General features: G+C 39.6%; 1 protein-coding gene across 6 annotated transcripts in view; it reads left to right on the forward strand.

Annotated features, from left to right (window-relative positions):
• Window positions 1–27,772, forward strand: part of PKHD1 (PKHD1 ciliary IPT domain containing fibrocystin/polyductin) — a 280,498-nt gene that overhangs the window by 180,530 nt on the left and 72,196 nt on the right. For all 6 annotated transcript variants that reach the window (XM_068936956.1, XM_068936955.1, XM_068936957.1 and 3 more), the window contains exons 53-59: window positions 8,010–8,123; window positions 9,988–10,075; window positions 13,348–13,502; window positions 15,403–15,555; window positions 15,899–16,777; window positions 19,669–19,837; window positions 23,580–23,740. In XM_068936956.1, the coding sequence (XP_068793057.1) occupies window positions 8,010–8,123; window positions 9,988–10,075; window positions 13,348–13,502; window positions 15,403–15,555; window positions 15,899–16,777; window positions 19,669–19,837; window positions 23,580–23,740 (1,719 nt within the window). The remainder of the gene's footprint in view (window positions 1–8,009; window positions 8,124–9,987; window positions 10,076–13,347; window positions 13,503–15,402; window positions 15,556–15,898; window positions 16,778–19,668; window positions 19,838–23,579; window positions 23,741–27,772) is intronic.

Genomic DNA, 27,772 nt, shown 5'->3' on the forward strand with positions numbered 1-27,772 from the left:
GTGGGCATTAGAAAGGGACTTGCTAAGTGGCGTAAAGGTATTTAAAACCAACACAAACAAAATGCCCAAGAATCGCCAGCGTGTCTGGAAATCCTGCTATGGCATAAAGCTGGCACAAATGGATTCATAGCATTTGTTCTTCTCCTCCCTTTGCAGGGGTGAGTACCAGGACTTCATGGAAGTGCTGCCTTGCAGGGGTACTACCTCTAGTGCTCTCAGAGTCTCCAATGTCACTGGGGCTCTTTCACATTGTTTGTAACAAACAGGATCAGGGTTTTTTCCCCATAAAAGTAATTACTTGCATAATTCCCTTTAAATATCAGGATTCCTAAAGCCAGGCATTATATTTATTTAGAGGAATCCTTAGGATGCTGGGATCGCATTGTCGATAACTGCCTGACCTTTCTCAAGATTGGTTTTATGAACTTTAAAACGAGAATTTGTTTGTGTAATCACCTCCTGAGGAAGTCTGCTCCAATATTTGTTTGTTGCTCATCTCAAGGGACTGTTTAGTTAATACAAAAGAGTTATGGCAAAAAGAGTTATTTCACTGCCCTGTGTTTTCCTTTGGAAAAAAACCCAAAAGGTTTGAAAGCCTAATCTGGGAGGTCAATGTATATATACTCAAAAGAAACTCAGTCATTTCTTACTTACAGTCTTCTGTAGTTTAAATGTGATTTCTTATTAGTTTTATGAAAAAGCATGTTTTCATTGCTAAAAACACTTAAGAAACATTGAGGCACTTTTTGCTGTATGAACTCCCCTCCAGCATATCTGTGAGTACTAATGATACTAAAAGCCAAACAGGTATTTGCAGCTATTGAATCTTAGTCCGCTATCTTCTGGAGAGATATTCTTACTTTAGTTTCAGCTGTGAAGATGATAGGTAGGTAGAAAGTCTCCAAGTTTCCTGCATCTTATCCTGGCTTCTATGCTTGTTTGTAAAACTGGGAGTGAACATTTCTTTCCCTTCCTCTTTCTTTTCCCATGTGTTCGAGGCCTAAAGGTAACTTCTTGGAGCCCATCTGTCCAATCCTGGCTGTTCCATGCCTGAAGGAAGGTTTGGAAGCCCATCTGTGCAATTCCACCACACCCTAAAGAAATCCTGACACAACACAGATAACGAGACAGTTTAGTAAACAGATTTAATAGATGTGGACGTCAGCATTCAGCATTGCCTGAGCGGGATCTGAGGTTCATATCATGTGATCCAAATCCCCAGATCCTCCCTCTTGTGTAACTTCTCTGGACCTTTCCTGGTGTAGCAATCCTTGGCCACGTATCACTGCCTCTAATTGACTGGCCTGGGCCAAACAAAGACTCTCTGGCAGAGCCTGGACATTTTGTTTACTGCTTTGCTTAATAAACTACTAGAGAACAATGATTAGTTGTGGAAACAAATCTTATTTGGACTTTGCTGCCCTTAAGAGCACCTGGCATCTTATTTGCAGGGGAAAAGAAAAAAAGTCAGATGGTTAAAACATGGCCATAAGCACACAGGAACTCAGTGAGATGAGAAATTGAAAAGAAATGAAAAAAAAATCAATGTAAAAGTAGAGCTTATGAAACATCAACCAGATCCTGATTACTTTTTGGTAAAATGATAACTTGCACTAAAACTAGGATGAGTTAGCAGGCTGAAAGGCGCCACTGCTTTTAGAAATGCAGTGAGAGCTGACAGATTAGAATTCCTGGGGCATCTGTGATCCTGGAGGGTCTACCATCACTTTGCTCTTCTGTGTGTGGTATAATCCATCATCAAGGTGGATTGTGATCACCAGGAGATGTGAGATGGTTAAAGCTCTGAAAAGGACAGCAAAGAGCTCTGTCAGAGTCCTGGGACAACAGAAGTAAAATATGTGGGTCTACCCACACCCCCAGTTTTTCTAGGTGCTCCAAGCCCTTCATTGTTGTTGGACCCACGAAGCTTTTTGGTTACCTCCCGTGTAGTATTCCTAGCTCCCAGGTATGGAGCTTTTCTCTGTGATTTAAACTTTGAAAGTCTCTTTTTTGATGGTAGTATTTGCAATAATATTTTAGAAACACCATTTATTTTTACCTTTCTGAATTTCTATGCTTTAAAACAATTAGTTCTTTTTTTTTTCCTCCAGTTTATAGCAAGAGTGATTGAGGTTCAGAGAGGTTAAGTGATTAGCTAAATATCATTAGCACACCAATATCAGAAGAAGAAAGGAAATGCTGAGCTTGATGTCTCAGAGGTTTCTTTTCAGTTCCATGCTAGAGTAGTTCTTTCATTTTAACCCATAAGTCAGCATTAAAGTGCAGATAGCATGCATTGAAAGTGCCCTGTTCCATTGCTGAACAAAACCCTCAACTCCTGATAAGGCTGCAGCAAATGCTGAAGTTCTTTTTTCACAAATTGGTCTATTGGACTCATCTTGAATTCCATTGTACTCAGCTGTTCTTTGCTAGTGAGCTATTTATGCTTTTTATGCTAAGTAATTATCCAGATAAGATTTTTCTTTTTAGTTTCAACTCGCCACTTTCCTTTTTTTTTTATTTTTGCATCTAAGTGATGGTGGCTTGTCAGTCTTGTTTCTCATTTCATACCTCTATTGTGTGGGTCCCGTGTTTCACTGTGGGCTCAGTCCCGTCCTACTTGCAGTCATGTAACATTCTGGTTCAACTGCACAACTTCCGTGTATGGAGCTGGAGTACTATGGATGTATTGAGCCTATTTTTTCATCCCTGGTAATAGAATAAGTGGTTTGAAAAGTTCATTGTACCATCTGCATCCCTTTCAATTCATCTCTCGGCCTCCGTTTGGTCTTTGCCCTTTCTCAGCCACTTGATTTCTTTTAGCTGATCATATCATCTAGAGAATGGTTTCGACCCGCATGTTTAAGATTCCCAAACTAGGTGTTTCATGTAGAGACAGCAAGTGAGCTGGATATTTCAGTCCTCACTATATCAATGTAGATCTAGTCAATACAGTTAGGGGAGTCAGTGGGACTGGCTAATATAGATACTTTAGTGCAAATTACTTTCTAGGCTCCGCTGACCACACTGACTGTTCTGTGTTGGCTTGGATGAAGACGCTTGTATGTAGGTATGTGAATCTCCCTGGGAACAGGCTTCAGTTGCCTAAATATAGGGCTCTTGTATCATTTTGGGCACACTCAGGTGCCCCACCTGGCCTACAGATTCTGCTGAAAAAGGCACTGTTCTCCCACTGATCCCAGTCTCGTATCAGCCAAAACATATGGTGAATCTGGATGCCCTAGGGCTCTCAAATGGTATTAGACATCCATAATTAGTTAGCTGAATCCTATCCTACGCGTCTTCTTATTCCTTGGACGTTCATCTCATTCCCAGTTGCTGACTCCAACTGTACAGCTGTATGTCTGTCTTATCTCTTCCATTTGTTTGGCAGCATCATCTGCCAGTTCACCCATCTTCCACTCATGTGATGCCTCCTTGTTTACAACTACTTTTACAGGCTACATCTTTGCAGAATGTAGCCTGGATGCCTGATGGAACAGCTGGGAAAGGAGAAGCCAACTCTAGGTGACTATCCAGCAATGCAATGACCATAAGTAAAAATTCTTCAGACTTTCTAGTGACAAACTACAATTTTGAAAATAGTTGGGCAGGTAGAAACCAAGAAAGTTTAGAGAAATAAAACACAAAACTAGAGAAATAAAACACAAAACTGATATTGGACGTGACTGCTGCAACATATTTAGCAAAGTCTATTTGCCAGTGGAAGGTGGGGATCTTATCTCAGCGATTTCCTTGCTCTTATATACAACAGCTGTTGCATGGTGTTATGTTGTGAAGAAAGGAAAGGCTAGAAGGGAGGAAACGCCCACTGCTCTAGGAAAGAATTGAATGTAATTTGCTAAGGAAAAAGAAGAAAAAAATGCATCAAAAACTATCAGGAAGAACATCTGGGATCAAACTGAAATGTGAAAACAATGGAAAATGCTTTTGAAATCCAAAAGCAAACTAGATCCAGGTTGCAGTCTAGAATAAGTGGAAATCCATGTAGAAAAAATACACCTCTCTGCCTGTTCTCCCTTGTTTTTGTTTGTTTGTTTGTTTGTTTATTTTTATTTCAAGATGATGAGGTTTTATTCTCTCTAGTGTCTGGACCTGGTGAAGTTTTATGAATCAGCTTAAACCACTGCACTAACAGAACTATGTGTCAGTCGAGGCACTTGGACCTCACACTTTTTCAGGAAAATATGTAATCAGCAGTGGCTTGATCAGCATTGCAGGTTATTTCTTATCCATAGGAAAACTGGTTTCCAAGCACTTCGAAGTGATTACATTATGATGCCAGCACTCCCTGGAAGAACTCAGCTCAAGCTGCCCCTCACAGAAATTCATACATGTAGTGAGGCCATTTGACATGAAGTCAAACGTCAGACAGACAGTGAAGGCACTAAATGACTGAGCAATGGCTGTACTTAAAGTCTAGCTCTTAGAAAGTTGCATTCTTCCTACCTGTCAGCCTACCAATAAGTCAACCTGTGCATGCACCTCAGAAATGCCTGAGATTTCCAGACCGGTCAAACTGCTACTCAGAATCTCTGCCTAGACTGGTAGATATGTGGCAAATTGAAAGAGAGGAGCAAACCCTTCAAATTCCAGATACGCTTTCTGGTTGGAACAGAGGATGTGTTTGAGAAAGCTCTACTTTCTTTCTGTGTACACTGGCATTAGTCCCTCCTGAACTTTCCTGCACATCTCACCAGATACTTCTGGCGACTTCTGATCACATTTACCTTTTTCCTAGTTCTCTGACAGTGGTGATTTATCATCTCACCTGATCCATCAGGCCGCCTAGGTCTAATTGATGAGCCTTCAACTAATAGTAGAAATATGAAGTGGGGACTATTTCTGTGCCTCTCACACACAGGACAGCTGATTTGACGGGTTGATAGGCCTGTAAGACTGGTTGACCACGTGAAAGTGAGGCAAGTCACCTAAAGTTTTCATATTCAGAGTTCAAACATAGGTGTTTAAAGCCCAGATACTTCACGTATGTGCTGCAGAGATTATGATTGCTGCTTTAGGGCAACTTGATAGTTTTATCAAAACAGCTTATTAATGAGCTGTGATTTCATATGCCAGTTATTTCATATGGTGTTGAAAGTTACCCGATGTCACTGTGTTAACTACTTTGGATTTTACTTTGAGTAAGCTGAGGTAGCTTCCATTTCTGTGTCTTCATTTTCATGAGTTGCTGTCTTGGGCTGTATTTTGACTAAGCCAAAATACATAGCTCAGATCCCTTATCTAGCTTGTTCCTTTCACCTCGTTTTTCTTATTTTTCCTTTGTTCTCCATTTATTTATACAGACTGCATTTCCTTTGCAAGACCTATCTTACTGGATTTTGACCATTCTCCACTTTCTCCCCTCCAGTTCCTCACTCCTAAATTGTGTCTACTTTTACTGGCCTTTTCCCATTTGTAGCCGCTTATCCACTTAATTTCAGTAACTTCAGAGTCCTTCAGGTCACTGATAAAGCATTATGTACCACAGGACTTTCAAGACCAAATGAGAAATGTACCTGCTTGAGTAAAAACCCCATTTCGGTTGGTCCTCCTGTGATTTAAAGCGTACCGTATTCATGTTGTGCCAGTATAGTTGGTTAATTAGAAAGTTTTGTGCTACTAAGTCAAATACCTTGGAGAAGCCAATTATATCAAAGCTATTATCTTTATCAACTAAACCTGTAATCTCATCAAAAGATGCTAACAAGGAAGTTTCACAGGACCTATTTTCTGTAAAGCCATGTTGATTGGCATTAATTATATCCTCCACCTTTAATGATTTATTAATTGTGTTTCGGGTTGGACATTCCTTTTTTTTTTCCCCCTAGAATCAATGTCAAGCTGACAGGCCTGTAATTAGCTGGGGCTCTTACTTTTATGTTTGTTTGAAATATTGGCACAATATCAGCTTTCTTCAAGTGTTCTGACACATTATGAGTGATCCAAAATTTGCTGAAAAGTCCACCTTAATAGTTCAACGAGTTTCTGGGCCAACTCTTTAGTAGCACTTGCATTCAAATTATTTAAATATATTGATATAAAAATACTGTACTATTGTTGTAAATAAGTAATTATTAGGATTATTTTTCTTCTAAATTTACTTAAAGCAAATTTAATTTTTCTAGTCACAGATATCTCCTGTATTCTTGTATCATATGCTATTTACAGTTTGCAGCCACTGAAGCGTTTCTGTGGCCATTATCTTCCCCTTTTTAGATTTTTCTATGGGCTTAATCTGTCTGTGAGGTATTAAGAGTAGTTTTATTACAGCTACCTTCTTTCTCGCTCTATTTATCTTTTGGTTTTGCATGTATGTGTGTATATGTTTTTATTTTTATTTTTTTTAACAAGGATAACATTCCCTAACCTATTCTTATGTTTTTTAGGGTTTAAAAATCACAAATTTTAGGTAAATGTAGACATATTTCTTTTTAAGAAGTGATAAGTTCCAATTCAAGCTTTTAGGATTCACATTTCCAAGCGTTTCTCTCTGAGCATGAAGCCTAGAAACCTACTTTAAAAATTATCTTAAAATGGAGGCTGAAAAGTTGGATATATCACAAGGCTATTTTTTACTGACTTAACAGGAAGAAATAGTATACACTTTCTATCTACCAGTACAATAATAATACCAATAATAATTCGTAACAATAGTTCGTTATAATCCTCCACCTTAAAGGGATATCATTATGATTAGGAAAAGGTATTTGTGAATTACACTGTAATATCAATACAAAATTCTTCAGAGCGTTTTGCTGAGTCTTTCTTGGGTCTTCAGTGTAGCTGATACACTCATTCTGCATGCAAAACTAGACATGACTCTTTACAGAAGTTTTCTGCTGCTCTTTCTAGATATTTATTTAACTTTGTCCACTGGTGGTGAAAGTGCTTACCACTAGTTTTCTGATCTGAAACTAGTATTTGGTCATGGTCCAATTCCTGACGATCTTCCGTGCAAAGCACAGTTATGAGAGTTTAAACAAGAAGGTCAAAGATGGGTTGAGTGGAAAACAGGAGGTGAAAGACTAAATTCCATTCATGTCCCCAGAGAAGATGCCAAAACTCACTGGTGTGAGATATATTAGATGGGGAGCTGCAAGTCTTGTACTGTTGTTTGTCTTATATCCCTTTAAAAGCTTTACGGAGAATTTAAATAGCCACAGATAACAGTTAGGCACTGATGAGGAGCAATGCATTTATTATTGATTGCCCTTCATTTAAAAATGCTCTTAAAGAGGAATATTTCTTTAGGATACAAAATCATCTCTCTTTTCCAAACTAGTAATTTTTCAATATTAAAAGATCATGACAGGCCAGCTAATTTTGTACAGATATGTATATGTTTTTTAGTTCTACATCTGCTGCAGTTTTCTGTTGCATAATTGATTTAATCTCTAATTTTAAAAGAACGCTGAACTCTTTCACTGGACTCCACATACATTTCTCCAGGGCAAAAACTGTCCTACTTTTTCCTCCCTACTATCTGTTTAGTGCTGGGCCGTTTTCTTCTGCAACTGTAAACTACCCTTGGTGAAATAAATGAAGTCACAGTTGGAATACAGTTTACTGTACAGACTTATCACCACAAGATAAGAGCAGCGTTGCACACACCAAAGCTTTTTCGACTTTTCTGTTCCTCTGCTCTATTAACATCTTTCTGTTGATCTGAGGGACCATTTTACTTATCCTGGCTGTAGAACTCATGGTTATCTGGGTACTGGTGCAATTATATATGAGCAGAGAGTAGAAGGGCAAAAATGGACTGAAGAGGGAAACAGTAGTTCAGAGGTTGGGGAGCCGAAAGGGAACCAGCTGTCTTCACGGATTCCTTGTGTAACCTTGGACAAACTCCTTTAGACTTCCCTTTCGGGGATCTAAATTTGGATTCACTCACCCCTCCCTCTTAATTTAGGCACTTGAAATATTTGAGTTAACACCTCAGTGGTGGGTTGTTGCTGTTTTTTTTTTTTTTTTCTTTATTGCAGGCTCTTTTCAGCATCCGCTAGAAAGGGGTTTAAGGCTACTGATCCTTCTTCGGGCATCTGAGGGAATTTACTGTGATCGCCTGGAGGAAATAAACATCCACCCAGGAACTATCGGTATGAAATAAGAATTCACGTTTTTATAGGAAACCAATCTTATGCCAAATCAACTGCTGTTGAGCTTGTTACTAGGTCATATAGGAAAACGTCTAACAAAGGCACACACACTTTTTGAGATAAAGCTGTTAAGTACTTTTACTGTCTCAGTTTTACCAGATCAGATCCTGGAGATTTTGTGAAGATTTTTTCAGGAAAAATTTTACACAAGTGAATAAAGGTTCTCCTGAATTAACAGCTAGATGTCAGATCTTGAGGTTCTTATATGAGAAAAGGGGAGAGGGCTTGAAAGGACTCAAATATATGTACATGGGTTTGATCTTGACCTGTCAGTGGTTAGGTTCTAGGATTTAGATTTGTAAAAGGTAGTTATCAAAGCAAAGGTATTCAAACTAAAATCACTTTATTGAGTAGAGAGAAATACAAACTTCAAGAGGGTATTTCATCTCACTTATCTTTGATCTCTCTCTCAGGATGAGGCAAATGTCCCTCAAAGTTTCCAGCCTAGGATGATGAGCTTAAACTTATATGGCTCTTTTTAAATGCCTGACTTAAGTTAGACAACTTATATCCAGGAGCTACTGGCTGGATCCAAATAACCAAATTTAAATACTTCCAAACATTTGGATAGCAGAAAATTTAACTCTTACATCTCCTCATATGATCATGGTCAAAAGGATAATTTAAGTTTTGTGTGCTTCATTTTTCATGGTTTAAAACAATAAAACATTTAAAACAATACTTGGGCATTGCGAGACTTGGTCGTTGGTGGACTTTTATAAAGACATTGTGGAAATTCAAACTGTTATCAAGAGACATTGCCAAGATCTAGATTTGTAGAATATTAGAGCAATTCTGAGAAAGAACCTGAAATTAAGAAATTGTTTCTGATAGCAACATTAAGAAATTGTTTCACACACTGATCAGGAAATTCTAGCAAATAGCCAAATGGATGCTTGGGAAGACAAAAGAGAAGTTAACTGACAAAGCAAATGGATTCTGAAGGTTTTTTTTTTTTTTTTAATTTATTTAGGAGATCAAGAATAACTGTAACTAGCAATTTGGTTTCTTAAGATTTTAGGGGCTAGAAAAGCAGATAGATGAGTTGCTGCAGTTTAGCATGATATCATGAGTGAAATGAGACTTCACAATTGTCCGCGTCATCCTCTTAAACTGCAGCAAATGCAAGATCATTCAGTTTATTTTAAACCTCTTTCTTTATGGGATAGTCTAAGTCAAATTACCCATACTGGCCACGGAATACAAGGATATGCTCTGATAGGTGCTATGCTGAGCTGCTGCATGAGGAGATGTTAAATTATGCTTCTAGTCTAATATTACGTTGCAAAATATTTCTTATTGACATGTATGACTGTGTCCAATATGAGACATAGAAGAGAAATTATTTTGAATGAACCATTTCAAGGAAGTATTGTGAGAACAAGTTGAAAAATTTTCCACAGGTAGAAGGCAGCTACTATCAAAATAAATATATTCAATGAGCAATTCCATTTCAATCAACTTTTTGTTTACTTTTTGCCAAGAAAATATTATAAATATTGAACTACTGGCATTTTTCACAAAGTTAGGAAACTTTGTCTGCAATTCCTATTTCAGTTAATGAGACTTCTATGGCTCAATCCCCTTTCTTGGCTTTACATGTGATAGCCATTCTACTTTATTAATAACTTTTTTCTAGTTCACTTTCCATTTCAGATGGAAGCTATGTGGTGTTTTTTCATGTTTCATAAAACAGAAATATGTTTTAACATGCATAAGTTTTTGTAACATTTAGTTATGAGTTCGGTTCAGCTGAAGTCTTTCTCTTTCCTAGCCTTTAATGTCCTGTTTCTCTTTTTTCCAGGGGTTTATGGAAAGGTGCAAATTCACAGTGCTTATCCTGGGAGGTCTTGGACACATCTGGGAACTAACATTGCACCTGGCAATGAAAGGTGGGATTTTGCCCAAAATATGCCTCCAGATACTAAGTTTGGTCTCCTGTGCTTATGATTGATTTTAATATTGCCATTTTCCTTTGTGATAGGCACTGTTTAAACTAGAGCTAGTAGTAGTGGTAGTTTAGCATGTTACATCTTGCAAGAAAATTATACCATTTTTAGATTCATTTTATTTCTCAAGTTAATGAACTTAAAATTTTCTGCCTTCATTCTGTTCTTCCTTCCCCCCTCCCTGCCTTCCTCCCTCTCCCTCTCCCATTCACTTTTAAAGGAAAAGATGCATTCCAGAATGGCTGGCATCTTGGTGGTGAGGATATTCATTTTGGTTTAAGAGACCTACATTCAAATGTCACCTCTGAATTAAGCAGAACTGGGATGAACAGTCCTTTAAGAAGTGATGTCTGGAGTGAACAGCTTAATCTCTCCTGTTAGAGTCTTCTTTTTATATGCATATACACACACACACATATATACATACATACATACATATATAGCATGTATGTATATATATAAATAATTAAATATTAATTGGCTCAAATAAAGTAAGGCTGACTTTATAACCGGAAGGGTAAGGTATTTGTTTGAGATATGAGGCTTTCAAGATAAACACACAATTTCATTTAACAAGCGCCCAAAATATCTTAAAACAATACCTTCCTCTCCCCTGGTGCTGCCTCTCCGTAAGCCACTGCAGCCCCTGCAGCGACACAACGGCATGAGCGCCTATCAACAACCTCTGTCTAGGCTCAGCCTAAACCACGTCTTAAGGCAGGTTAAGTTAGGCTGCCACAGCTGCTTGTTAAATGAATACATTTTTATGACCTGCTGTTCAAGCCGTTCATCTGAATCGGAGAAGGTCTCTCCATGCGGGTCTCTCCTGAAAGTGCCCTGGCCACCATTAGCTGGTTTTGGTACCTATGTCTCTAGAGCTCTTATTCTTGATTCTGTCTTATTTGAAATTTTCATTTCTCTTTGCTGTAATTCTGCCAAATTCTTCATTTTCAACAGAAAGGCATGTATTCAAAGGAAAAAAAAAATAACCAGGCATGCCTAACAAAAACTCATTGGAAGAGTTCCCTTATAGGTAGAGGTGCAATGTCAGTGTTTAGGTGAGGAAGTATTTATAAACCCATTGGAGAGATGGGGAATGGAGGCACAAAGACCTCACAAGCAGGATTTATTTGTTGTTAGCTCTCACAGAGTTGAGCGTCCAGTGTAAATAAATTGTTTAGGATTCCTGTGTAGTCAGTGGAGAGCCAGATACATCCAGATGGTGATTCAAATGATGCAACATCAAAATCACCCCCTGGAAATTCTTCCCTTTCCCTTGATTAGGATGGGAGTCTAGGGTAAGTAGATTCTTGACTAAAGCATGCCAGCTAAATGCTTGGATGAAACAGATCCAGGCAACTACTGGCCTGCTGCCCAGATGTTTTATATGAAATAATATGAGGTGTTAAGATACAAGTATTTGGAGTTCATTCATCTACATTAAATAAAGCAACAACAGTTGTTTCCATTGTAAAAAAAAAAAAAAAAAAAAAAAGAGAGAGAGAGAGAGAGAGAGAGAGAGAAAGAAAAAGAAGTTACCATGAAAAGTCTTGGCCACAGATTTTTTTTCCAGATCTACCAATAACCAGCTAGGATTTAACGTGGTTAGCCACAGGAAATATGGATGCCAGTGCTAGAATATGAAAGCTAAAGGAAGTGACTTTTTGTGTTGACTGAGAGAAGCTGTTGTATCTTTCTAAGGGTTCTGAGATGCACTTCAATTTTCCGGCATGAATCAGCAAATGAGTCAGAGAAGGAATGAGTCTTTCGAAAGGAATTACTTATTTATGTAAGGGGATAGATAGTGAAAATCTGAATTAGTATTTCAGCAGATTAGCAACTTAGATGGTGTCTCATAGAAACCATGCTTTCTGATTCCTCTTACTAGACTTTGAAGTGCAGGAGTTAAGGGAGGTAAGTATGATGTGTTCACAAGAGGTGAATTATTATTGGATTGTATGCCTGAGTCTAGACTTAAGATTTAACTCCTAATGTGGTTACATGTAAAGTGTTAAAGTCCCAAACACACGCCGCAAGCTGACTCATTCTCCGAATTCATTCAGTGGTCTATTACCTCAGCAATTAGCTGCGCAGGTCATTACCTGGCAAGCACCAGTCACCTTGTAACAGTACCCTTTAGGTATTTACTGGGTTTATATAAGTACTAATTGTTATCCATTTTGCTTTCACTAAGTGCTTTTATTTTCTCTGTATGAAGCCAAAAACTTTGAGCTTCGAATACAAAGGCAGGGATTCCATCCAAGATTAAAACACATAAACTTAGGTGTCTGTGTGAAGTGTTTCAAGAGGTGTCTGAGCTCCCATCTGAGTCACTGGAGTTCAAGTCACTGGAGCCTGGAGGGAAATTCAGCTGCTAAAGGAAGAAGTCAGGTACCCAAACTGCTTCTGGGCTCATCTGATATGCCATGGCCTCCATGGCCTCCACATGTCTCTCCAGAAACACATGGGTCTCCTACAAATCCTGTCATATCTGTCAGTCCATATCTTGGCTGTCCTGGTTCATCTCAAAAGCAATACATGCCCATGTTTAGGCAATCAAATCCTGCCCTATGTGCCTAATTCAATGAACCTGAACTGCCTTTGCCCTCTACTGACTATATTGATTAGACCTTCATTAGCTATAGTGGAAGCTTAAACGCAAAGTGAGCATCTACACATAGACACTGACATTTCGAGTCTAAGTCCGGAGCTGACTTTCACTCCGCAGGAAACAAGCCATCTGTGTAAAGGCAGGGGATCAATTCAGTGTTATAGATATAGGGATCTAGTGTTGAGCGATTTTGAGTAACTGAGTCATTTGTGATACACTGGCAAATATGATACAACACGTACAGAAACATGGGCTTTTCAGACCAGTAGCTGGAGGCCAAATAGGATATTCCCAGCTTCTAAAATGGTATGACATGTCCTTGTTAGGCAACTTGCTTGAGCTCTACAGCTCTACACTGGAACCAGATACCTTGTTTTACTGTTATTGGTGGAGTGAAATGGGCATTTCAGGATGAATTTCATCCTATCTATTTTAGATATCTGTTTTTAGATGCAGTAAGCCCTAAGGGATTTTCCCTAGAGCATAACCTGCAGCTTCTTTTTGAGATCTGCCTTGGCAAGATTATACTTGTCTTTTTAGGAAACCTATGAGCATAAATCTCTCATAATGTAACGACATCAAATTTAATATCTGGGCATTGCAGGATTTTGGTGGAGGATGAAGTGGATTGGAATCATGGTGGGCATATTGTGATCAGCTCGTCCTCTTATGAAGCCCACCAAGCTGAAGTAGTTACACTTAAAGAACTAAATGGTCATAGCATTAGGATTCATGAACGCCTTCTCCACAGGCATATTGGTAAGAAATATCTCGCCATTTAAGAGCATATTCTTCTGCATTCTTTCTTCTTCAGATCACCCAATCTATATTGTTTTGCATTGACCTTCCGTTTCGTATCTCCCCAAGATTAATTCTACTTTGTTGATATATCTTTGATTCTCTCTCTGTATGCTTTTTCTTGATATTTTGATACTGCAATGTGATGTTCAAAATTTTAGAAATAGGTGATTCTAACATTACTTTCAGAGCGTAAAATTAATTCAGTGATGAGATTTGTTGGAAAATTTCATAGTTTTTCATATATGTAATTATAACTGGTTATCATAGAGAGAAAATAACTGAAATGGTAATGTAAGGTTTAAATGCAGACTTTTAGGTCGTTTATGCAATTTCTGCAGTGTGTCAAAACCAGTGGAAATTTCACAAAACTTTATTTTTTCAAATTGCAGAAAATGAAACGTCCATGAAATTTCAGAGGAAAAATTGTGATCAACTCTGTAGCATGAAACTGATGTATTTGTAATATAATGCATAAATGAAAATAGGTATACAATGCACATAGAGAGATACCTCTACCTCTTAATCTACTATAGCTCTATTTCCCATACAGATTATATGAGATCTGTAGTTAAGTGTAAGAGATCCACTATTGATAATTTATTTAATTTTATTATTGCAAATAAGAGAAATCTATTACCATTTCTGTAGCAAGAAAAAATAATTACTATCAGTAAATCAAATTCCAAGGCTCTAAACGCAGTAGGATTTTTCTTATGTAAGTTTTTTTTTTTTCTCTCAGCCTTCAATAGCCACAAAAGTTAGTACGACAAATGAATAGGCTCAGAAATACTATGAGTGTTTTCAATTGCTGTATCTATACTACTAAACAACATCTCTTGGGACTGAGTCCTGTTCTGCAGTCATCCATAGTGTTAAATTAGCAGCATCCTCCCTAGCACAGTTTTGATATGCCAACTAGCATTTTTCCAAACAGCGTAGCTCAAAGGATAGCATGGGCTAGGCCCCGTTTCCTGTAGTTAGGGCACAGCCCTCCTTTTCTTTTGGAAGGGAGCAAAGAAACCTGCCAGTTGGCCTCGGACCCAGAACACTTCTGGGCCTATTTTGTTAACTATCATAGATGTGGTCAGTATATCCTGAGATGAAATGGTGCAGCAGTTGTTAGGCATAGCTGAGAAGAAAAGGGGACTGATGGAAGAATTAAAAGCTACTTAAATACTTGGATTCACAAAACTACATACTGCTCACTTATATTTCATCTCATCCTAAAGCAAATGTGTAAAATAGATGATGAATTGCTCTTGAGAATTGTGTATTGCTCTCCATTACACGTAAAAAACAGTTTGGGTAACTAGATCGAATCTGTAGATGTCTGAAGTTACCTGAGATGAATTCGAAGCTGCAAAGACACTGCATAGACACTCTCAAAAGTCTCATTTAGCAAGACTTTGTGTTAGAAAATACATGCAACCAAGTCTCTGTAGCAAATTATTTTTCAGCACTGTCATTAGCCTGATTGTAACAAGAACTCATGGAGATCAGCTCTGTAGTATGTATGTATCAACGAATATCTCCTGCACATACAGCTTAGGAAAATGAAATGTGAATCTATTCATTGATTTGGCATCTGCACACTGTAGGGAATAGATTTAGCACCTTTCTTTGTGAAGAACAAAATATGTTGGTAAAATATTAGCTCCTGGTGAATATTTGATGGACAGGTGGCCTTTATGTTTTTGTGTTGATGCATGTAGACTGTGCTGGAGGAAAAACATACCTGAATGTCAGTGCAGATTCTGTAGAGACACCGTGCACCAGCTGTCAGGCTTGATGTCCCCAGAAGCACTGCTTTATAGATATGATAGACATTTATCACTTTTTCTCCCTTGAAATTCCCCAGGGCGTTCCCATGACACAGAAGATGGTAGACACATCCCTTTGGCTGCGGAGGTTGGGCTCCTAACACGCAACATACAGATCAAGTCTGATGTGGCTTGTGGTGGGAGGATGCTGGTGGGACATTTTAGAGACTCCAGTGGAACAGAATTTGAAGGTATTTGAGACTCACCTGTCCTCATACAGCCAGTCCAATTCTGCCAAGACAGGACCCTCCCAACAGCAGATGTATCCATCTGCATGTGCTATATGATTCTCAGCACACTGAACTAAAACTGTGCAACATGTATGAAATACTGATAACATTCCATAAATAACATTGGAATATATTTAGGGATGGTTGTCTAATGGCTGGCAGTTTTGTGCTTTTTTTAACCATACTGGCAATGCACTGATAAAGATTATCTACTGCTGCCTGCCTGTGCCGCATCTAAATGGGTGTCACTTTTGACCAGCTCTCTGGTATAAGCTTCTGTCTCATTACAGTTATTTCATTGCAGGTGTCCTTCAACTCTTAAATGTTGAATTTTTGAACTTTGGGCCTCCTCAGCTTTCTGCCATTGAATTCAGAAATATAACCCAAGGGTCATTGGTGGTCTCATCGAGCATTCATGGTAGCTGTGGAGGTGGCATTAAAGCCATCACTAGCAACTGGATCTTGTTGCATGAGAATGTGGTGTTCAACACAGTTGGACCTGGCATTGATCTGGAAGGGCAAAATCATTCTCTCATCAGAAACCTTATCATTCTTAGCAGGCAGCCAGAAGGGTTATTAAACTGGGTTGCTGGCATCAAGGTGAACCTTGTCATCAGTGTCTCCCTCCACGGCAATGTTGTGGCAGGATCTGAGCGGATTGCCTTCCATATCAGGGGTCAGGAGTGCTCTCTTGATGGAGATTGTTGCAGTGAAAATGTGGCCCATTCAAGTCTCCATGGTATTCATCTCTACAGAGGAGACGGATTTCAGACCTGCACTAAAATCACAGGATTTCTCTCCTACAAGAATTATGACTATGGTATCATGTTCCACCTTGGAAGCAGTGTTATCATGGACAACATAGTGCTGGTGGACAACACCGTTGGTCTCATGCCAGTGGTGTATTGTCTATATGCTGAGCAGTGCCACACAGGGAAAAGATACATAGAACTTAGAAACTCTGTCATTGTCGCAACAAGCTCAACTTTCGACTGCATCAAGGACAGGATCAAACCTATCTCAGCTGACTTAACTTCCAGGGATCGACCACCGTACTACCCCCGCAGAGGCCGTGTTGGGATTCTTTGGCCTACCTTTACCACCACATTCGGCCAAAGGCCGGATAACCCATGGCACAAAGTTGGGCGTTGTCTGAAGGTACTGGGACTCATGAAGCTAAAAGGTTGGTCTTTTGCTTTCATTAGTCTAGCTATTCTGGTGATGTTTCCACATCTTTCCAGTTAAACCTGAAGCTTTCCCTTTCCACATATGGATATGGTGGGGGAATCCCAGCACCAATAAAATCAATAACAGAATTCTTCTTCAGTTCAATATGGTTTAAAAAGTTATTACTTGGTATTTTTTTCTTGCTGGACTGACTGCAGTATAATTCTGTCACGTGCTATTTTGTACCTTTTCCCTCAAATACATCTCATTTTCTTTACTACTTTTTTTTTTTTTTTTCTATATTTGGTTCATTTTTCTCAGGTACTTCTCTCGCTAACTAAATAAATGTACCAAGTTTGAGAAGTGAGTTAGCAGACTTTGTATAGAATTTGGACAGGGCGTAATGCCTACAGCTGCATAGAAGCAGACAGTCACGACTTTTATTATTTTAATGTGGTAACTTTAAGACTGTAAAAGAAGGGCACAAGTAAGTTCCGTATCCTGAGTCTTTAGTTCAAATGAAATTTACAGTTCACAGAACAATATTTGCTTAAAAGTAGAACCTAGATTGATGGTTCCCATGGTAGGCTCTAAATACCTCATAGTTTTTCATGTCTTTATACTTCACTGTGGCCCACTGCTGTGAAAAACTGTGTAATACCCTTTCTACTGAAGAATAAAGGAGACAGAGAAAACAGATAAACTAGCCCAAGGTGTCATGGAAAACTCGTGGCAAGGCATGGATTTGAATTTAGGCCTCTCAACTCTGAAAAACATCCCTTACCTCTTCTGACGTTTGCCCAACATAGTTTTGCACATCCTTTGAAATTCCTTTGAAAGGAAGAGATGAACAAAGAAAAATAAATGTAATACAATTGTTATTTGCGTGCTCCCAGAGCTACCCGCCCTTGCATCTAAATGGACTGGGTAAATGTGCAATTACATATCTATCTGGATCCATTTGGGAAGGTAAAATGGTACAAGATGGCATTGGAGCTGTAGGACTGGTAAACTCTAACTATGATGGGGGAAGTGAGAAGCTGCTTGCTACTCTCTGGATGTTGGATCACATGAACAATCTCAGCTTGTTCCAGTGCAGTCAGCAGGCTCACTTTAACTCTTGAAAAAACAAACAAACAAACAAATAAGCAAGCAAGCAAAAACTATGAAATGCTGAGAAAGAAGTAATGCTCATATAATCAAGTATGGCATCTTCACTGAAGAGATGACACTGTCTAGCTAAAGGTAGTTTAACAAGAAGCTGGAGGAGGAGGAGAAGATAATGCATTAGTCTCCTCCAGTCTGATCTGCAAGGGAATCCAAGTTGTATCCCAAAATAATGTGATTCAGAGTTGAAATGGCTTTGGTAGTTCACACGGTTCCAAAAGAAACTTCTTTATTGTTAACGTACGTTTCTGTCTGCAGAGCATGACACCTGTCAGCGTCATCTCCTCTCAGGCTATGCCTTAAGGCCTGAATTTGTTCAGTGCCTCCATTCCTGCAGTCATTCGTACATTCATATTTAAATCATTATCCTTCCCTTTCAAGTACTGGCATTTCTCTTTAGCAATATTCTAATGCATGAACTTTATATTTTACCTTTTTTATCAAAGCGTTGAAGCCTGTAAACAATAAATCTGTACAGAATCCCTTGGGCTGGATAACTTTAACTCCTTGATCTGAAAGAGTTTGGAATTTCCTACAGAGCACACCCCAAATCTCCTCAGAATTCATGCTCTGATGAGTTACTGCAGTTCCTCTCCATACCACGCAGCACAGAGAAATAGCATAGGGCTCTGTAAACAGGGACTATTTGCCACAGTTTGCACGTCCCTCAGATCTGATTCCATGCCAAAGATATTTGGGAATAGGCAGTCATTCTCTCTGTTCCTGCCCTAGGTGTCCATGTAAAAATAGATCCTTCATTTAATATGTCAGTTAACGTGCCCTTGTGGAATAACCACTCTGTTGCAATATGAGAGGCATTGTGATTATCCAACATGCTGAGCAATATTTTAAAATCTGTGCATCCTACTCAAATCCAGCAAGAGAGCCAGGAAATGCTTTTCATGCATACCCATTCCTCTAAACAAACTTAGATTTTTGAAATCTGGTTCCTCACAGACACTAACAACTCTGCTGATCTTCAAGATAATCTAGGAATAAAGGGAATTCAGAGGCCTGTCCAGAGAAACCAGTTTCTGGAATAGATTGAATTGTGATGACTATTCAAAACATAATACAGTAAAAGAGTACAGGCAAGGCAATACGAATGATTCATAAGGAAATATATATCCATGAAATACAGAAGTAGTAAATTTAATACTTGCAGACCTCCCAGAAATGAATCAAATCTTTTACAAAGTCCTAATCTGAAATTCTGAAGATTCAGTTATAGCAGCCAGCCTATTACATACAAACCTTTGCTAAATTTCAGAGACAAAGTCCCAAGGAAAAAATAGTCTTGCTGCATATATATATATTGGCACTGCGCAAGCCGTGCCAGAGCTAAGTACGTGTCCCCGGACACACCTCATCTTGTGTTAACACATGACAGGTGAAAATACCATCAATGGCAGCTTGTCTTTAAACTGGTTCTGACTGATTCCAATGAAAATCCATTCGTTCCTCTTGCTTGTGTTTCCTTCTCACTTATTAACATGTCCTTTGATTGCATTTCCTATGGGCATGAGTTAGTTTATGCCAACTTAAGATATAATTTCTGCTACGGAACATTCTAAAGAAAACTGAAGGTCTATGACCAATGCAATAAGTGTGATTAAAAATGATTTATACATGTATATGATAGCAGTTTAATATAGACGGGGCATAAAACAGAGCCTTTCTCACACTATTTCTTTCACTCTTTGAATCACTTTTCCTTGCTTGGTATTTAATCTTTACCAGAGGTTACCTTCACTGGTTTTACAAAAAGCTGCTATAGTGAAGACAGAGATGTCTGCATCATGTCCAACGCTGACCAGTTAGGCATCATGCCTCTTATCACAGCAGTGAGATCGAGGATGTTACAAGTCAACGATAAGAATAAATTCTACTTTCATCAGCCACCCACAAGGTAATATGCTCCATTTTAAAGTATTATTTTCAATTATTTTTTGCTAAATAAGTACTTTCAATGTTGGGACTATCCTCGCATCTGTTTGAATCATCTCTCTTTCTCTATTGTTGGACGGAGAGTATAAACAATTAGTTTAGTCTAGCTACAGAGCAGTCCCACTTTTGTCTCTATCTCTGCTCTTGTACTACTGTCTGGTAAAAATGAACACGATGAAACATCCAACATATAAGCAAGTAAAAAAGCCTGATTCCAAAACAAACAAACAAACAAAACACTCTAAACCTCTGTTAGTTGAGGGCAATTTTTGAAGAGTTGAGGTTCAAAGAATTTAGTCAAGGTGCCTCTCCAGACCAGTCCTCTTGGAGTTCCCCTTTTACTTGCATTTGTATAGCAAAACAAGTTTCACATATCCCATTTCTTAAGACTCTCTCGTGAGCATCTCTGACTTCTCAGCCTCAGGCTTCACAAAAATGTCAGGACCTGCAGCAGAAAACCCTGAGATAGAGAGTGTCCTTTTGGTCTGGGAAGCAGAGCTTGATTTCTGCCTGCAAGATCACATCAGGAATGTTGATCAGTACCAGGCAGGCTGTGAGATGTCAAATGAGTGCCAGGACTGCTCATGCCCAGGGAGAATATTGGCTGCATGTGGAGGAACACGGAGCAGGGAGGGAGAGAGCTTCATCCGCAACCTTCAGTCACTCTTGGTTGCAGCAGTTCAAACATTGGAAACCACATGCCAATTTATTTATTACAGCTGGTGAGCACAATATAGCGGCTATGTCAGGAAAGCCTTGAAGTAGCAAAAGATTCCAGCATGTACTCCACTTGCCAGTCAAAAATAATTGGAGGTGTCCCACACTGCTATGTTTGAAGACCCTCCAGCCTTCTGCCAGAACTTTTATGTTATTCTACATTTTTGCTTTTTTGCTCTAAGCATTAGTTTGCGTGTAGATTTCTGAAACCTGTCCAGCTTGTCAGCTCCCATTATGTTTCATTCTTGTATCCATCCCATGATATTATGCTATTAGTGAGCTGCTGAAAACGCAGTCCACTACAAGAGCTAGTGATTTTCAAACATGTTGAACGAACAGGGATTACTGAGTTCTTAGTAGTCTGGTAGACCTCTGAGGGAGATTAGGTCTTTTAGTGCTCCTCATGCATTATCTGCATGTATTTATTTAACCCACCTTTGTAACTACTGTGGTTGAACCACGCTCTGGCCTCATTGTTCTGCTTCAGCATCCTGAAAGGATATCTTAATGGATATCGCCTGTCAAGAAGAAAGTGGGGATTGCCTTGGTGCAGAAGGTGAAACAAAAACATCAGGGAATAGGGCAAGAGCTTGAAGCACTTTGCTTGTCCCACTGATAGACCTAACTGGCTGAAATGATGGATCTTTTGATATCCTCAAGAATTGAACGAGCTCTCAGAATCAGAGGAACCATCTTTGCTCTCCACGTCTTTTGAATTGTGTTAACTGGATGCAGTGGCCCACTTGCTTCTCTGCCCTGACTGCTGATCTCTGCCTGTATCTGTTGAACCCATTCAAAATGTCAATAATTATTTTCTCCAACTTGAGTTCAAGTAATTCTAAGTTTTCTTCAAGACTTAGAGAGTATCCATGTAGCAATTTGAAGATGTTTGCAGGGCCTGTGCTGGAATACAAATCATTGTATCTCATCACATTTTGTAATAGGAGATATAGGTCAGATTTATAGTTTAATATAGAAATATCAGCTTTAATGAAGAGTCCTTCCCTTCCTTTCCCTTCCTTTCCCTTCCTTTCCCTTCCTTTCCCTTCCTTTCCCTTCCTTTTCCTTCCTTTCCCTTCCTTTCCCTTCCTTTCCCTTCCTTTCCCTTCCTTTCCCTTCCCTTCCCTTTCCTTTTGTCCTGCTTTTAGGTTTGGACTAATGCTATAACATTCTTTTAACTTGCTGTCCTTGTTTTCGAAGTATGGTTTATTGCTATTCTTAGATGCTGAATCTACCATTAGAAAGAGAGAAATAGCTATTCATTGGTTAGGAGAGAATACTAGGTGGATTAATCACTTATTATCCGATCTTTGTGACTGGGTGATGAAACCCTCTCTCAAGCGTAGCTTTGAGGTGAGATACATCTGCATTTCACTTTAAGCTCATCAAAACCACCAAAATGACATTGAATCTCCAAAAACAGTTTTTTATTAGAACATAAATTTGGACAATGATCTTTTCAGAGCTACTTGTAAGCTACTATATGCAAGAGAAAACAAACAAACAAACAAAACAGAGTTTATAAACATATAAGCCCTTATCTACTGTGTCCTCTTAGGGTGGCTTTTCTCTTTCAAGTTTACTTTCTCTCTAGAAACATTAAGTGGCTCCTTGAGCTGCAGCAAACTTTTCTGAATCCCTAGCAGAAGTCTCCTTTTTCAAATTCGTTTGGCTATATTAGCAAATTAAATATATAAATTATACTAGTAAATTAAATATAGACAGGGAATTGGGCATCAGAACTTGAATATCATTACTGTTCCACTTTTATGAGGGCCCTTGGTGTGGCTTTGGCTTGGGCCACTTAGCATTGACCCAGAGAACTCTTAGACATAGTTTGAGAGCTGGCCCAGGGCTATTCCGGGTTGATAGTTTGGAAGTTACCATCCTGTTGTGGACACTAAGAGAGTTTAATACTATGCACATGGACTGTGCCAGCTGGCCTCCTAGGGAAAGGATGGGCTCTGAAACTATTTAGTTTAATTGTATAGATGTATGCTCTGTGGCTCAGCTGTGTATCTGCTGCTTCCTTGTCCCAGGAATCTCCAAGCTATTTATGATGTGCTGCCTGCTGGCTCCCTCTCACGCTTTCTGCTATTTCACCCTGCTTCATGCTTTCTCCTGCTCATGTGAAGGTGCAATTTTCTGACCCTTCAGAGGGTTCCCCCATTCCAGAGTGGATGGGAGAACCCAGGTTAAGGACAAGAAAAACAGGTACTTTCCTCTCTGCTGGGCAGCCAGTGCTTTTTAAAAGAATATTATGAATAACACATAGCAATCTGCAAACAAAAAATAAACAATTCATCACTCAGTGAGTGTGAAGAACTACACCTGGGCAACCATGGTCCCCTATTAGCACTGACTACTGCAGCAGAGACGTTCCTGGCCACATAGCATGGTAGCAACTAGCGCACATTTCTGCTTTGCCCAGTAACTACCTGGCTTCCTTCATCATAGGTCAAGAATTAATAGCACGTGGATATTGACAGTTGCCTCACTGAAATTCATTGACTCAGGAAATCCAAGAGGGAAACAGAGGTATTCAAAATGCAACTGTACAGCTGGGTCCAAGGGCCACGATGGTCCACAACAGCTCAAAAAAATCCCAGGGAGGATGGGATTTGTGAAGAGGAGTTACCCTGGAAAGATTGTTTACTCTGTCCAAACCCAGCCACAATTTGAAAAGCTAGCATGCAGATGCATCCTTTCTTCTTTTTTTTTTTTTTTGTAATTTGTATACAAACACGCCAACATATAAATTTTACACTGGATATCTTTATAGAGTATGCCAGACCTGCTTTGTTTTCATTCATTTTCCCTTATTTTCCATTTTCATTCTTTAAATGGGCATGCAAATTCACCTAAAAATCTCAAAACCTTGCTTGTATATGCAAAAGCGTTTGCTGCTAGTGCAAATAACTTTCAAAGAACAGCACAATTTCATTTGCTGCCTTCCTCATAATAACATTACCTCTCCTGCCTATCAGTGTGCCTTCATCTGAGGACATCACACTCCCTGAGAAGAGATGCAAAAGTTCGAGAAAGGCCCTTTTCAAGGATTTGGATGGAGGTGTCCTAGACCTAGAACCACCTGTTTCTGTTTTCCCAAAGTCAGAATTTGAATGGACGCAGTTCTACTCGCAAGCTGGTAAGTCCCTGCACTGTCTAGAGTGCTTGCAAAGCTCAGCTTGATGTACCTGACCCATGAGACCTGGCTGCATCCCCAGGCTTTGGCTGAGACCTACCTCTGAGTTTGGGATGGTTGCGGTGCTAGATTGTGCGATGCTTTTCCAGGACAGAGGTAGTGAGATGCACTGCAGAAGTTTGAGACCTGATTGCACAGTTCTGTTTCCAGCAGTGCCTCTCTGCTTTTTTGCAGAATCATATCACTTGGCTATCCTTATGCCCTTTATGGCTTAATTTATTTGTTTTAAGACCAAATTAGAACTTGCCAGCCCTTTGCAAAGTGCTCTGAGAGCACTGAGTAAGATGTGCCATGTAACTGTCAGGTAAGTGCAATATAATAACAATCATTGGCCCAGCGAGGATTTTTATTCATATCCCACCGAGGAGGTAAGCAAGCTGAAAACCCACTCCAGAAATCTAAAGAACCCTTCCTCCCGCTTAAAAAGATCCATTCCGCTCTATAACCATGTTCTGAAAGTTCACACAGCAAGGCTCCCTTCTCATCCTGATTAAAACTCTGCTCTGTGATTCCAAATAAACTCTTTAATTACAATCAGCATTTCCTGAGCCTGCTGCTGACAGTGGCCATTTTGCCAAACAGGAGCGTCATTTGTGACTCCAGCAGTATGGGAGACTGATGGAAGGGACTGTAATTAATCCCGCTTTCCATCCTGCTCTAAAACTGATTAAACACTAGAAGAACTTTAATCTTTAAATAAAATGTCTAATGTATACCCAGTGAAGGCTTTTCCTCTAAGAATCCCTCTCTAACTGGCTGCTCAGAGGGCTGATTAATAATGTTGTCTGGACACAAACACATTATTTTTCAGTCTACCTTTTCTGCCCTGATTATGAGTCTCATGTCAGTACTAATATCCTGGTACTATTACCACTTAGCACTTGCATATTAATGCATGCATACTTGTGCATGCAGAATATGGACTTTATTTAGGTTCATATGTTTTTTAGCACACCCTGGCACATACTCATAATGAATGCCAGGAATCCCCACCAAACTGCACTGACGGTGCATCCTGCACCCCACAGGGTTTATCTCCTCGTGTAATGTAGGCGACAGCATATGGTAAATGCTGCCTGCCTCCGAGGCTATAACAAAATTGCAGTGTTTTCTTCTTACTGCCCAAATATGAACGGGGATTTTTCCCCCGCCTCTCTTCCCATTCCTGTGTTTAATTCCCACGTATTTCGCATTCTGACCTGCGGTTCCTTTTATCTCGAGGTTGACATTTGGAAAAGCGCAGCTTGATGCTAAGGTGAATTCATGGTCGCCGTCTTCTTTCTCTGTCCCTCTCCTTCATCCTCTTGAAAGCTGTAGCGCTGAATATTTTGTGCAGTGCAATGCAGACAGGAGAAAATACTGACCTTTCCTGCTCTCACAGGACTTCTGTGGGGCCGAATTCTCCCTTGGTGTAGCACTACTTCCAAATGATGCCGATGAGCAGAATCTGGCCCCTGGAAATCTGTCTTGTCTGAATCCAGATGAGAGTTTGATGCTTATGTTATCTGGGTGGTTGCCACCTACCCTCTGAACCTCTCATCTGCATAGCCACCTGGTGCCTTGTTAAACTCGAGTCCAACCTCCTTCATGAGAGCTTCGGCAGCGTACTGCAATGCAGTGCTTAGTGCTCTGCTAGCTTTATTAAGCCCAAAAAGAAGAGAGAGTTTTTCAGGTAGCTACGCAACATCCAGAGTTTAGGGAGATTAGTTTCCCCCTATCTCAGTGGCTCTGGCTTTTCTCATCCTCATAATTGTACCTTCATCCATATACATACACATATTCCCTTTAAGCTTCCAGTTTGGACAATCAGCTTGAAATTGTTGGCCCTCAGCCATTGCTAGATATCCTGCTTTCCACAAGGAGAATAAAAGCAAAAACACACTCTATATCCTTCAGCCAGATGTTTTCCCAGAGTAGCCCTATGGGGTAGGTAGGCTGAGCTCACCATGACTGGGGCACAGTGGGTCACTCTGCACAAGATTAACGTTCTTGAATCCATAAGATGTCTTTACTTCAAGATGCAATTGATGTAGAGTATGTAGACTACATGTTGTATACATATATGTGTGTTTCTGTGTGTGCGTGTGCATGTGTGTGTGTGTGTGTGTGTGTGTGTGTGTGTGTCTTTGTATTACAGACCAAGGTGGGATGACTTGACTTCCTGTGTCTTGCCTTCTGCAGTTGCAAACAGCCATATTATATGTATTTAATCATGTATCTTTTTTTTTTTTTCCTCTCTATATTTCTGTTCTTTTACCTTCTATGTTAGCTCTTTGGGTCAGGGACCGAATCTTTTTACTGTGGCTTTCCGTAGAAGTAGAGTTGTGCATGTAAAGATGAATTTTTAGTTTTCTGGATAAACTACAGAATTCAGGGGGGAAAAAAAAAGGAGGGGAGGAACAGATCCAAAATTTTTATTACTGCTATTTATGCTAAAACCGTCAGGAACAACAACAAAAAGTGTTTATGAGTCAAACAAAGCATAATTATTTTTTATCTAAGGGTACATTTTGCTGCTTTTCCCCCTTTCTTTTAAATAATGCTGAAAAAGTTTAGAATTAAATGTTTTCCAACAAAACTCCCTAAATAATTTATAAGGAACTTTCACAGTGTCGTTTTTCACATTGCCCAAAACAATTGAATGAGTTTGACATCAATTTGCAATTATTTTAATCTCTTTGAGCTGCCATTTTTGGGTGAGAAACTGCTTTTCTCACAAAACTCTTGCTCGTGTCTATACCAAACCTCTTACGAAAGAGCTTAGGGCCAGGCCTGGAGCACTACATGGTACAATACTACAAGAAATACCAGCATCCCAAGCAGTACAGAGGAATTAGCTATAAATATGAGTGGGTGTAGTTGAGGAATGATGGATAAGTGAAGAGATTATGTGCTCAACTGATTTCTCTGTCCAGGTTATATCCCCTACCATGCCACAGAGAGCTGATACAACCATCATGCCATAATTACATTTCTAATCATTTTCTGGCTATCCACAATATTTACATGTACTCTTATCAAAACTGTACAAGTGCCTTATGTGTCTGTAACCTAACAACAGCTCCTAGGAATGTTGAAACTTGTCATCTTCCCATGGTGGAAACGTGACTGAGGACCAGAGACTGATGGAGGACTCATCTGAGCCCACTTTCGTTACCTCCAGTGTCCTCCCTGGTGAACAAAGAGAAACATGAAGGGCAGATGTTAGTGGACTGATGCATCCTCTGTAAGGCAACTTTACATACTGAGTTGGGTACAGAATTGCTGAGCAAGCAGGGAAGGCAAAGAGAGGAAAGAAATACCTGGCCCCAGGGTTCACAGAGGCATTTCAGCCCCTGTGCTCCTGCAGCCTGTGGCAGGCACCCAGGACTGAGTAGCACATCCAACATCTAGTCTTAGTCTAGAACTGTTGACTGTGGACAGCTGTATTTTCCTCCTGCAGGCAGACACATTCTAGATATTTTTAAAGCAATGTTGGTTGAATAAGATAATCTGAATATTATGATGTTACCTGTGTAAGTGACCTGACTCAGTGGTAAGGTAGCAAAGTAAAGCAGAAAATGAGTAGACATTTGCTTGGCTTTCCTCCTAGCTGAAGGGGAAAATATTCTCTCTGTCCAAGTAATTATTGGCTCAAAAGATTGCAACTTGCTACATGGGCCTTTAATCTCAGTAGACGTTTATAGTCAGGCATTAGACTCTGAGGATTCCAGGTGGTATTAAAGCACACAGGCAGCTTGGCACCCTAGAAATTATTGCATTCTTGAGGATATGTGCCTTTGACTGTTCTCATTCATCCAGTGGGGGATCCAGCCCCCAGTGATCTCATATAAATCCAAAAGTCTGTCCTTCTTGTTCTTATTCTTCCCCTTCAGCACGGCTGCGAATTTAGCCAGAAGAGTAATCTTCCAATGGCTCACGAAATTATTATTTATTATTTATAATTCAGAGGTCCCCAAATACCTCTGTGCTGGG

This window comes from Struthio camelus, chromosome 3, assembly GCF_040807025.1.
Source record: "Struthio camelus isolate bStrCam1 chromosome 3, bStrCam1.hap1, whole genome shotgun sequence".
Lineage (NCBI taxonomy): Eukaryota > Metazoa > Chordata > Aves > Struthioniformes > Struthionidae > Struthio > Struthio camelus.